The 12,735-nt window shown below is 40.2% G+C and overlaps 1 protein-coding gene across 2 annotated transcripts; it reads right to left on the bottom strand.

Moving 5' to 3' along the window:
• Positions 1–32: 32 nt before the first annotated feature.
• On the bottom strand, positions 33–12,584 carry LOC120614621 (heat shock 70 kDa protein 14-like). 2 transcript variants are annotated; one of them, XM_039877431.1, is made up of 8 exons: positions 12,402–12,584; positions 11,642–11,722; positions 11,484–11,566; positions 3,367–3,415; positions 3,132–3,237; positions 2,223–2,313; positions 1,270–1,374; positions 33–215 (listed from the first exon to the last, which is right to left on the bottom strand). In XM_039877431.1, the coding sequence occupies exons 1-8, from the start codon at positions 12,456–12,458 to the stop codon at positions 50–52; spliced, it is 738 nt and encodes a 245-aa protein (XP_039733365.1). In that variant the 5' UTR covers positions 12,459–12,584; the 3' UTR covers positions 33–49. The 2 variants fall into 2 exon arrangements, with proteins under 2 accessions (XP_039733365.1, XP_039733364.1); XM_039877430.1 differs by lacking the exons at positions 33–215; positions 1,270–1,374; positions 2,223–2,313; ... (1 more) ...; positions 3,367–3,415; positions 12,402–12,584 and adding exons at positions 5,643–8,326; positions 8,840–9,565 and having other exon boundaries at positions 11,642–11,710.
• Between the last annotated feature and the right edge of the window lie 151 nt (positions 12,585–12,735).

Here is a 12,735-nt window from a genome sequence, read left to right as displayed (position 1 = left end):
AAAAAAAACCCTCGAAATTTCATTCGAAATATATCAACTCCATTAATACTCACCTCTGAAACTCAGAAGCTAGATACTGTGCTAAGGTTTCTGTGAAATGTGTGCCCCCGATGTTATCATCAGTGTTTGTTGAAAGAACACGATATATTCCACTGTTAACTTCCATGACACTGACAGACAAGGATGTTCCTCCAAGTTTGAACACCAAAATATTGCTTAAAAAAATAACACGAGCAAGTTATGCGAGAATCACAGCATTTTAAAGCTGGGTTGGACTTCTTAAACTAAGAAGTCATTTAGTTTAATCCCTTTAAATCGCAAATGAGGAAACTAAAAATCTCACATGAGTAACTAAGGTGTCCACGGTCACCACTTAGTGATGAATCAAGCCTAGAGACCAGATCTTCTGGTTTTAAATCAAAATTATTTTTCCTTTAGTTGTGCTGGTAAAATTGTATTCTTCTGAGTGACTCGAGTTCAAAACACCAACTTTTCAAATAAAGAAGAGATTCATGATTGTAGTGAATTTTTAAAAAATTCAATACAGAAATTTCGTGTTAATATTATTAAAGTTACTACTGCAATAACATCTTCTATAAAAATGAAACGTGCAAACTAGGAGCTAATTTTCTGTGCATCGAAATCCCTAATTTCAGATATCCTGTATTTATCTAGTTACCTAAAAATAATTTCCTAGTGATTTGTGCATTTTAGTTTCTTTGCTCTGTGAGATATGAATGAGGTGAAACAATTAGGGAAAATTAACACATTTGAATAAACTGAAGTTTCATAATGTGCCAGGTCTATTAAGGCAAGTTTTGACAACTAAATTAGGAGTATGTTTTATTATTTTGTTATTAAAAGAAATCTTAAATACCCATGCTGGATTTCTCCCCGTCTCCTGCCAAGATGAATGTATATAAAACTACTCAAGGTGTCTAAACATGTTTAATAATTGGAATTGGTGGTAAAATTAAGTAATCTAGCTTGAACTTGGCTGGGCTTACGAATTTCAAATCTTCCTCAAATAAAGGTACCAGATGTGGCTGACAAGAGGAGGGCAAGAAAGCCCCATCTTGTCTCCTGTCATGTCCCTTCTCTGCTTTCCTAGGACATCTTTTTCGTTTATTAGAAAAACTCTAGTTTAGATATCTTTTCATCCACAAAGGCTTGGAACCACCAAATTATATAATAATCTTTATTGATATAACTGTTATAATCTAAGCGTTTTTTGCACTGAAAACTGAATGCTGCAAATATGGTTTTTACCTTTTTCCAGTTGGGGAGTCTTGTCCAATTCCATAAGCCAGGAGAGCTGCAGATGGCTCGTGAATCAATCGCAAAACATTAAACCCAGCAGCTCTGGCTGCTTCCCTGTGGACAATTTGCTTTCAATGAATTTAATATCACAACATGTTCAAGTCTACATTTTTGGAAATGCTAGATATGAGTGGTAATGATCTTTAGAATTTAGAAGCAAGACAACACAAGAAATGTGTTCAGTCTATTTTCTTAACAAAGAAAATACCATGTGCTCATACTGAACAAGGAAAGGAAAGCTCTCAAAAATGCCCATGCTTATACACTTTTTAGAAAGAGATTAAGATAAATTTATAATACATTTTGAAATTTTCTAATTTCTTTTATGGTCACAGTTTTTAATGTCCCACAAATTCAAGTAAATAAAACAATTCTCTACCCCTGCAACTTAGATGCTCACCAAAGCCCCACAGGAACTCTTATCTGAGAGGCAAATGCATGCATACTCACCAATTACATTTGCATAATGACCTGTTAAAACTGAATGCAACTTTTTGTTAAGATGCTAAGATCTAAGGTGAAGAAATAGTTGCAAATATATTCTAAAATTGCATATTTTATATAATTCCCATATAAACCCTAATACCATGAAACTAAGCCAAAGTGATTGATAAACATCGACTTAACCTGGTAACTAAAAAACGTTTCCAATCAAAAGAGCTAAGAAGGTATATCTAATTTTATCTTCTCTTAGTATTTTATAAAAGTATTTATGATCTTTAACATACTTTTCACCATCCTATTTACACGTGTGTATATACACACACATATAAGCATTTACGAATATAATCTTATTGCCTAAAGTATTTTCAAATGCAATTTTACTTTTTACTATATGTGATATTGTGAAATTTGTATTTCTTTGAAGTAAGCAAATAAGATAAACCCCATATTATACTTACCCAAGAGCATTTTTTTGTTTTTCTCCAAAGTCGAATGGAACAGTAATAACTGCATCATTTGCATCTGAGCCCAAGACAGAATGTGCCGTTTCTACATATTTAAAAAAATAAAAATAAATTCTGATGACATAAAAAAAACGTTGTGATACTTTCTGAGGTTTATTAATTTGTAGCAAAGATCACCTCAGTATAAAGATTTTCCAATTCACCTGACTGCCCCACCCCGCTGATTTTCTTCCCTTGCTCTCTTAAATTGTGCACTACGTTTTGTGGTTTTGAGATTATTTGTGGACATGGAACGAGGCACTTAAGCACCTGACTTTTAGGCTTAAGTTTCAGCCATATTGCAAACTACACTGGTCCCACTGAGGACAAGCTTCTAATGAGTCAACATGAAACAAACAGCATAAGGTTAGTTCGACACATTAATTAAAGGGCGGTCTTCCATCCTACAAGTTCATAACGTAACTCCAGAGCTGATGTGAGCCTTATAAATGATCTACTCCAGAACTTCCTAAATTGCTCCAAAGAATGCCACTCAGCTCCAGCCTTTATCACCCGAAGTGGCGATAAAATCTTAATCTGCCTAAATATCATTGCGAGTGCACTGTCAATCTTAAAGCGGGAGATATAATATTAAGTCTTCGCTGTGCTTATTTCGCCACTTCCTAAGAAGTTTTGAAAATGCTAATCCAGCCCAATCCATTGACATTACTTCTCGGGAAACCAGAGTCAGGGAAGGTAAGTCGTTTAGCAATGGTCACATGTCCAATTTTCATGGCCCTGTCAGATCTAGAATTTAGGTCCCTTACTGCTAATCTGCTTAATCACCTGCTTCTCCCTAGGTCAAAAAATACATCTAACTCTTTTTGAAGGTCAACTCTTAAAAGATTTTCTCTGGCTTAATACCTTTCATTTTACTAAATATCAGTCTGGCAACATCTTCTGGGTTAACAAATTTTGTTTCTTCTCCAGTATCTATTTCATATCGTAATTTCCCATTTTTTTCAGTGACCTATAAAGAAAATTATAAGGGTGTTAAATAAGGAATAATTTTAGTAAAAATACAAAGTTTAAAACCAATACTACCGTCAGTACTTTAATAATTACTTTGTGTAACAGGGAATAACAGAACCATACTCACTAGACATTTACTTTCTGTGATGTATTTCTGAGCCCGTGGATCATCAGAGCTGCCCATAAAGACAAAGACAATTAAGTATTAAAATCAGCATTGTGGATATATAAGGTTTAAAGAACACTGTATTTTTCAATACCACTGAAAATACAAACAAAAATATTAAGTTGCTTAATATTAGAAAAAAATTCGAATATTACAGATAGGATTAAATGAATGGAGTATTTACAATGGTTAAAGTAATTCTATTAAAGTGATAATCTTTGCATTTGGAAGTAAATACCTCTTGTTCTGATCTTGCTATTAACAGATGCTATACATTTGGGGGTGATTTTTCATAATATTAATGATTTTATGTCCTATATACCCTCATATCTATAATCCTGAAGACCCAACCCTGAGATAAAAAGGATAAAAGGAGGTAAGATTGCCAACTAAGGACAAACCAGCATGTTAACACCATCTCTGTTGCTTGGTTTCTGAACACAAATCAACACCCAAAATCAAGAGTGAGCAGAAGTACGAATGTCCTATATGGGAAGTGCCCAGTACTAAAGGTAGATGGCTCTAGAATGTCCTATTCAAAGTACGTACTAAAGAAATGTGCACGGCAATAAGGAAAACTAAGACAATGGGTGCTGTGCTGCTCAAAACAGCAATACCAATGAATTCAGACTACAAAATGTTTTAACACATTACCTCGTGATCTTCACAACACCTAAGTGGGGTTAGTTTGGCAGGTATTTTAAATGTAAGAGGTTCGTAGAGGATCAATGACTTATAAACTACTAAGGGGCAGTCGGTACTTGATCCCAGGTCTCCATCAGGCTACAGTTGTTCACACTTCACGTGACCGCCTGGCAGTAAGATGGTGCATGACTGAAGTACCTCTGTACCTTGGGCAGGGACAGGAGTCTCTGGGCCTTGGTTTTATTTCATCTAGAAATTAAGATGAAGTAGAGTCTTCCACTAAACGCTTCTTCCAAGGGGCTGTGGCTACTCTGTTCAGAGACCAGTCTTAAATGTTTAATAAAAGGTGAAAATTAAGTGACTATTTGCTGAAAGGTTACTCAACATTCAAAGACCCTAATCTGTGTAAATAAAAGGAAGACAAAAGGGGTTGAAAAAGGGCTAATTCAGCTTAGAACTGTCTGGAATTCTTGTAGATTTCTCATACTTCCTTCTCTATCACATAAAAATGGATAGAGAGGAAATAGATAAGTAGCTTGCCCAATATTGCATGGCTAATTAACGGCAGAACTGGCTGGAATCCAGTTCTTTAATATGAAATTTAGTATTCTTTCCACTGAACTCTCCCTTCTTCCCTTTTTTCTAAATCCACTAGACTATATCCTGGACAAATATACTAAAAGATGAAGTGTGCCCAGAGTAATTTTTTTTGGCACCAATGTTATAATTTGTGCATGACACCACTTCTTTCTTTAGAATAGGACTGAAGTCAACCACTGTAATTTATCCTATTACGTGTAGGTTTTCTACCACTCGGACAAGATAATTTGCTGGGAAAATATCTTTTATGGAAATTACAGAACTCTTAGAAATGAAAATTTAATTTTCAGTCACTATGCAAAGAGGGCCTCTCTTATGTGACAGAAAGCACACATAGCTCTTGGGGCCATATACAGGCAAGATTAGCTAGCAGAACTGAAGTGACGACAAACGATGACAGATAGTGCCAGAAAGTAGCGGACTGACCCACAACTACGTACAAGGAACAACTTTATTTGTCCACACCAAGATTAAATTGTGTCACAGAAAACAAAGGGTGGTGGGAGGTCGCACATGCAGCCCCTCAATCACATCACGGTCTTCGGGAGCCAGAGCGTTGACCCTACTGCTGTAGCACAGCCTTTACCAGCAATGCCGTTTTCCCTTCCTCCTTCTGCCAACTGTCTCCCAGCCACTCAGCAGGTCCCTGGACCTGGTGCACACCCGCTCGAATGTGCCGCAGGGTCTTCTTCCCCACTGTCACAGTATAGTGCCTTCCATGTCTGAAAGTGTTTTTACAGTCATCTGTTCCTTTGACCCTCACAACATTCCCGTGAGGCAGGCAGGATAATTAGCTTCCCTCATTATAGGTGAGGATCCTGAGTCACAGACTGGTGAAAAGAGCCACCTAGGGATGGACAGGTAGTAATGGCTGGATTTAGGGCTTGGGCAGGATTTCTGGGCTTGTTTTCTTTCAAACAACCTCCTCCTATTACAGCTTCCTTCCTCTTTACAATATTAATATTATGCCTGTTTTTCTGTTTACTTCTTTACGACCTTTCCCTCTAGTCTTACTCCCACATTAAGGTTGCTTCACCCATTATTAGATTTTCACAATACTGCCTCCAAAGTTTAACTCCACTTCTGGTCTTTAGCACTTCCCTTACCTCAAATAAACCTCGGCCTATGTATTTTGCTACCATTAACAGATTAACAGAGTACAGGCCTAATTCTCCTTCAAGTACTTCCCTGTTTTTCAAAAGTCTGCCTACCTACATTAGTGTTATCTAGTTATAACTGACACATATCCCTCAATATAATGGCCTAAAATTGAGAAAACTGAGATATGCGTATCTATTTCAATGCTTAATATATCCTTTAAAAGTAAGAAATCTTTGTCTGGCGTGATGTTTATGGAAGTTCACGAGTATATTAATAAACACTCATTCCACAGAATGCTTCCTTAAAATACAATTGCTACCAGTATTTCAAACATACGTTAATTTGCTATGACTGAAAATATTACAATTCGAATTTCATTTTGCCTTTTTTTGTTATGCTACTCACTATTTAGAATTTTAGAGAGGAAAAAAATGGAGGCACAAAAAGGGTGAGTGATTTGCCAGTGTAATTAACCGTGCAGGACGAGAACCCAGGGTCTGCAACTCGAGTCCAGGGCTCGCTGCCACATCCGCTGCCTCCTGCATCAGTCGCCCACTCGTCAGGGCAGCTCGCTTGCTTGCCACCTATTCATGGTTCCAGTTATGTGCCCACCGTTGTTTTGACCATTTCTCCACCTATTTCTATTTCCAGCACCCAAGCCTGCAAAATATAAAACCTCTCCCAAATATGCTCATTTTTTTTCCGGCCTCTATATTGAAGAAACTTTTAAAATTCCAAGTCTATTTGTATTTTCTGAAAGTACTAAGTAAACCACTAAAAGCTTTAAGTTAGTTCAACGATGGCCAGTATTGACTTCCCTTTAAAGTAAATTGGAAGTTTGGCTCAACACCTTTCTACAGCCCAAAGGAAGGATGGGTGCTTTGCGGGGGAAAGGAAATTTGTTGAGAGCTTGTGCTTAAAAGGAGTTATCTATTGCAGGCAGTCTTTATTTCCACCACCCTTGACTCTTCCACCACATGCCATGAACTTTCGTCTACACCATGTGAGAAAAAGTGACTTTCGAAATTTCCCTAGAAGGAAAGTTTTCTTGAGCTTGCCTTCTGTAACTCAAGAGGAAAAAAAAAGGCTAAAAGAATGAAATTAGTTAAAAGCACTTGGGAAGTTGATATAATCCAGATTCTTTCCATGATGTTCAAATGGCAACCCAAACTTAAAGATATGTATTTATGCATCTAAAGGGACCCAAATAATATGAAGTGCAAAGAATTTACTTACATTTAGTGTTTTATAAAACAGCCACTATCTCATTGTATCAAAGATTATCACTATGAACCGTAACACACGACTGTGGCTCCCTGTCAGTTCTGAATTATATCCTTACAGAGACTAAAAACTATTAAAATGAAGGGAAAGATGGTTTGACTCTTAAGTGCTTACTAGTAGATATGTCATAGACAAAGCAGTGAAAATGAGAGAAAGGTACAAATACGTGTTGTGTCCACAGTAGTCTTGAGCTATAGAGGGATTCGAAAACATGATCTTCAACTCCAGGAAGCAGTCAAGTTAAACCAGTAAAGATTCAAGCAATGAGGTCATCATGGTATGCAACCATAATCCTGTATCTGTGGACTAACGCGCCTCACCCTAGACTTGGCCAAGGTCATATACATTAATAACTTACACGTGTATAGTGCTTTTAAACTTTTAAACCCACATCTTTCACATCTATTAGCCATACGATCCTCACAACAACCCTGTGAGGTAGGCAGGTCAGGAGTTGTCACCTCGCTCCCACTTTACAGGTGAGGAAGCTGGTGCAGAGAGGTGAACTGAATTGCCTCGCGGCAGTGACGAAACCAGGGCTAGCTCGCTCGCTCCCTGGCCTCGACCCCATTTGTTTTCTATCAGGCCACCTCTCACATATCCGAAAGGACGGAACTGGTGAAGAGCTTGGGAGAAGCAACTCGCACGTGTACTCCTATCTTCCGCCTGTTAGTGGCCCATCCACTTTTTTCCTGAGGACGTGGACAAGGAGCCAGGGTGTCAGAAGGCAAGTGCTGGATCTGGGCTTCTCCCAGTTTAGGAAATACACCCTAACTTTTGGTATTCGAAATTAACCTCTGGAGCAACTTCTCCAGCCCTAGCTGAAAAGCACCGGTTGCCTCCTCCACGGCTGTCGCCAATCGTCTGACTGCGATCACGGCGTCCCTGCGGAGCTCGTTGGCCGTGTCCTGCTGAGCACTGGCCTCCTCACCAATAGCGATAAGCCTGTCCAATTTTTCTTCCTCACGCTTTGAAAGTTCTCGTGCCAATCTCCTGTTCTCTGCCAATTCAGCGGCAATAGTCCTGGCCACTGATCGCCTTCTTCGCCTTGCCCACCTGGGCGGGGGCTCACTGGCCAAAGGCCTATCCCCACCAGAAACAAGAGGAACTCCGGAGGAGATCGGAGGCTGCTGTGTGGAGGCCACCCCAGGAGTGTTTCGGCTGCTGCTGGTGCAGGGGCTGGGCTCACCGGACACACCCAGTCTGGTCATGGGGCTGTTCTGACAGGGAGCAACTGCACCTCTGAAAACGTGGTGGGAGCTGCTGTAGCTGGGGGTCCCTTGAGAGCACCCTGAAAAACAAAGCAACAGTGTTGCAGAGAAGACATTCCTGTTTATGGAATGCTTGGAGCCAGCAGCAGAGTTGAGAGACAATTACGAAACTGTGGCCGTTCCTGGAAAGGCCTCTTTCCACAAGGGACTGGGAAGAAGTCATTTCCTTAATGTGGACATTTTGGCCTGGTGTCGTCTTACCTCCAAAACCTCCCCCTTGCCTTCCTGAGCCCCTTTCCACTTGGCCATCCAACCCACTCTACGTCCACAAATGCCTAAGTACCGACTATACATAATGCCAAAACTGGTCTGGTTCTAAAGACTACGTCTACGTTTAAGGAGTTTGAATACCTTACATATTTAGGGTCATAGCTTTTAAACACCTGGAGCCTTTATCTTACCATTAGGTTTTTTAAAAAAGAGGGCAGGGGGCCAGAAAAGGGACAATGCTGAAAAGAACACATCCAAATATATACTGCTATTTAGAACCAAGTGATGTCGGAACCCCAATCCTTCACATGTTTGGGAATTACCTGCACCTGAGGATTCATCCCAGGAGTCCTCAAGGTCACTGGTTTCTCGCATCTGGTCACTGATTCTCAGTTGACAATCTTCATCTGATTCCTTAACTGTTTTCAAGATAGGCTGATGATCTGCTGCCTGAATCCTTTTCGCTCTCAGAATGCTGGTTCCCTCTTTCCCTGGGGTGTCAGAGGCCACTAGGTTCTGATCAGAGTGCTTGGCCCAAGCAGTATCTTCCATTAAGTTGTCTGGGTCAGTCACTATCTGATTTCGGAGAAGCTGATCCAACGTCTCATAAAATGGGCAGTGTGGTGGATCACCCATACTTGTGGCATGGGCAACGTACGCCTTCAAATACAATGCCTTCAGAACTTTAAACTTGGAGCGGCACTGACGCTCAGTGCGGCGGAAGCCTTCCTGCTGCATTCGCTTAGACACAGCCTGATAGACATCTGCATTGTGGTGCACAGTCTGGAGGCGCTGAATATACTCTGCCTCTCCCAGGATGGAGAGAAGAGTTCGTGTCTCCTGTCTGGACCACCGGATGCCCGCACTGCTATTGGAACTGGCCATAGTGGACGGGGAAGGAAGGCTAGTGCGGGAAGCTCCCGGGCGGCAAGGTGCAAATCTGAAGGTGTGGGGAAGCTCTGGGCGCCCTCAGTGTTTCCAGGAGCCAGCCGATTCTTCCCTCTCAGGGCTAATTGCTGAGGAGCCAGGTCCAAGGACCGAATTTCTGGCTGGAAGGCCACAGGGGAATGAGAGTTACAGGGATGGTGTAGGGATAATTGCGGCAGCAAGTTAAACGGTGCTACCTGTAAGAAGGCTGCAAACAGGCAGGACACTGGGTCAGGGGCTGAAATGGGCCTTACTGGCTTGATAACAAGGGGACTGGCTCCTCCACAAAAGCCAGAATGCTTCCGAGGCTGATACCTGGTTCAACTCTGTGTCTGTAAAAATCAATTGTCTTGTAAGTAGACAGACCAAGGCGGAAAATACCTGGAGCATGAGGCAGCTCGCTCTGGAGAAGTGCTAGCAGGACCGTGGTGCGGCAGTTTGTCTGCAGGGCGCTCATCCTTTAACTAACCTCGGCCTAAGCAGCATGCCGTGGCTATGTATTACCCATCTGACTGTCACCCGTGCACTCTTTTGTTGAAAGGTAACTTTCAGAGTCAGAAAAGTAAGCTTAAGTTATTCCTGTTAATATAAAGCTTTTTGCATAGTATGAAAGAAAACCACATCATTACTGCAACCGTCTGCCCCCAGCATAAATAGCAGCATAAAACAAACAGGACTACTAGGGGATAGATCTATGATTGACAGATTTATCTTGATTGTATCGATATCAGTATTTGGGTGTGATATTATACTATAGTTTTGAGAGATGTTACCGCTGGGAGAAAGTGGCAAATCCAGTAATATATCGGATCTCTTTTAATTATTTCTAACAGTATGTACAATTACCTCAAGATAAAAAGTGTAATTAAAACGACATATTGCTGGCTGCTTATAATGAATCTAAATTCAACATATATCTACAATTTTTTCAGAATTTATAATTTAAAAAAATTTGAAACCAACTAATTTATCATCACAAAAACTGAAATTCTCTCCAAAACACCATAGTTTTGGCTTACTGCAAAGGTAGTCTAAGGAAAAAAATGTCAAGTTCAGTTTAAACACAGATAAGAGATAATAAAAAATATCTATAAGTATAAAAAAATATTAAATTTAATCTACAATCCCCAAATCCTAAGATAAGCTAGGAAAATTTCTATTTAAATTCTCAACTGAACAATGTAGAAAGGAAACAACCTGAGCTAAGGGTTGAAAATCCTGAACTAATTTAGGAATACCATAACTTCTATGTGCCTTGATTTTCTCATCTATAAGTGGGGAAGGATAAAATCTGCCTTACCAATCTTACAAGAATTTGAGAGGATTAAATAAAATAATAGATGTGAAAGCACTCTTGAAAATTTAAAAACACTATATCAAGTATTACTACTCCAATGAAAATAAAAACCCCTAATTACTATGGTAATCTATAATTTGAGGAGACAGGAGTCTGGGGAAGCAAGCCTCTTTAATTTTTTAATTAAAGTTCCAACGGATGATTAACCTGATTCGTACTTAAGATGTTAATGAATCTGTTTCTCTAATGATTAAATTTTAAGCCAAGCCACAGGAAAAGTTAGTTCTCAGAAAATGTCACAAAAAGACCCAAGGAAGAAAACCGATAGCATCTACCTAAATTATGACAAAATGTAAAAGATTTTGCAAAATTCAACTATAGAGCAAAGAAGTTGTCAAATTCCCACAATATCTTTCAAGTTACCTCAGTTGAAAAATACAAAAATGTGAAAAGTCCAAATTACCACCTGTGAATGACACAAACTGTAAAAACTAAAGAAATGTTGACATTTATCAATACTAACAGACCTGTCAGCAAGAAACAAATGTCTGAGAGAATCCCGTCTTTGAGAAGATTCAACACTAATTATCAAAAGAAACAGCCTACTGGGGTATTCTTTAAAATGACTCAGTCATAAAAAAAACAAAAAAGCCAATGGTATTTCTAGTATCATTTCACATTCCATTTAGAATGGATAAACACATTTTAATCACCATACGTAAAAGTATTATTTTACTTCATACCTTCTGCCAAGGATCTGCTTTACTTTCATTACTGTATTTGAAATATTTCTTATTCTACTTTGTTTTGCGGCCAATCCAACAACCTGAAAAAGAGAAATATATTACAATGCGTGTAATTTTTACTTATTTCGAAGTACAAAAATGAAGGGAAATAGTACCTCTTCATTTTCTGAGTAAGCAACAACAGCTGGAGTAACTCTGTCACCTGCATCATTTGCAACCACATCAGCCCGGCCATCCTGGTGAAAAATACACAACTATATCAATTCTCTTGAGAAATACATAATCTCATTAGACATATTCAGACAATGTGGCCCAGTTTTAATTTGCCATATATATATGGATAGGAAAATTGCTCTATCAATATTTTCAACTTGTAGATTTAACTGCTGGTACTGATTTTCTAGATTTTATATAAGGCCAACATTCCATAAAGAACTGCTTCATTTTTTTCGGTCTTCTCTGCGTAGTAGATAATTGGAACAAACATAGTAACAATCTTTCTATATACATAGTCTTATACCACTCTACTTTTTTCTTCCCGCACAAAATACATCTTTCTTCCCTTTTCTACATAGGATGTAGTAGCATTAATCCTTCTGGCTTTTCCTTACAAATCATTTGACATTTAAACGCGAGACGCGTTATCAGGGGAGTTCACTATTATTGTTCCTTCTGCCTCCCCATTGACGAGATGAAGGCCACAACTCCTTGCCAAGCTCTCATATTTCCAGGGGACGAGGCCGGTTCCGCTAGGCCCTCTGCCTCGAAACTCCCCTGCAGAAACGCCTCTCTGTGCGACGATCCTAGGCTGGCGACGCACCGTTCACAACCCAGTAGGTGACCAAAGGACTTGGCCGCATTCAGAGAACGAGGTGGCTGACATTAGGCCCTAGCCCCAACCTTCCATTCCCTCACCTTATAGATGGCCACACAGGCTGATGTGCAGCCCAGGTGAACTCCGATGGCCGCCATGAGGCGGCAGAGACGGCAGCAGTAGTAAAGAGTGGTCCTCCGGGGGCTGCAGGTCTCGGGCTCCCTACAGCTCCATCAGGCACCGCGGAGACTTCACGTTCCCGCCCGCCCACTGCGTCCGGTCCAAACGCCGCGGCCTCCCGCGGCGCCGCCAATCAGCGTGAAGGTCCCGCCTACCTCACGAGCAGTCAGCGAATAGCTTTAGTGCTTCTCTCCCAGCCCCGCTGGAGCGACACCGCGTGTGCGATAGCGCGCACGCGCCAGCCAGAGAAGGAAA

Source organism: Pteropus medius, unplaced genomic scaffold (genome assembly GCF_902729225.1).
Source record: "Pteropus medius unplaced genomic scaffold, Ma_sr-lr_union100, whole genome shotgun sequence".
Taxonomy (NCBI): Eukaryota; Metazoa; Chordata; class Mammalia; order Chiroptera; family Pteropodidae; genus Pteropus; species Pteropus medius.
Note: the sequence above shows the minus strand (reverse complement) of the source record. Positions and strands in the feature narration are given on the sequence as shown.

What these genes read in the sequence shown, in the direction of transcription:
- LOC120614621 (XM_039877430.1), bottom strand. Translation starts at nt 9,401, where the DNA reads ATGGCCAGTTCCAATAGCAGTGCGGGCATCCGGTGGTCCAGACAGGAG. An exon ending in GGATGAATCCTCAGGTGCAG is followed by an intron (nt 8,327 to 8,839) that starts GTAATTCCCAAA and finishes TTTGTTTTTCAG; the next exon opens with GGTGCTCTCAAGGGACCCCC.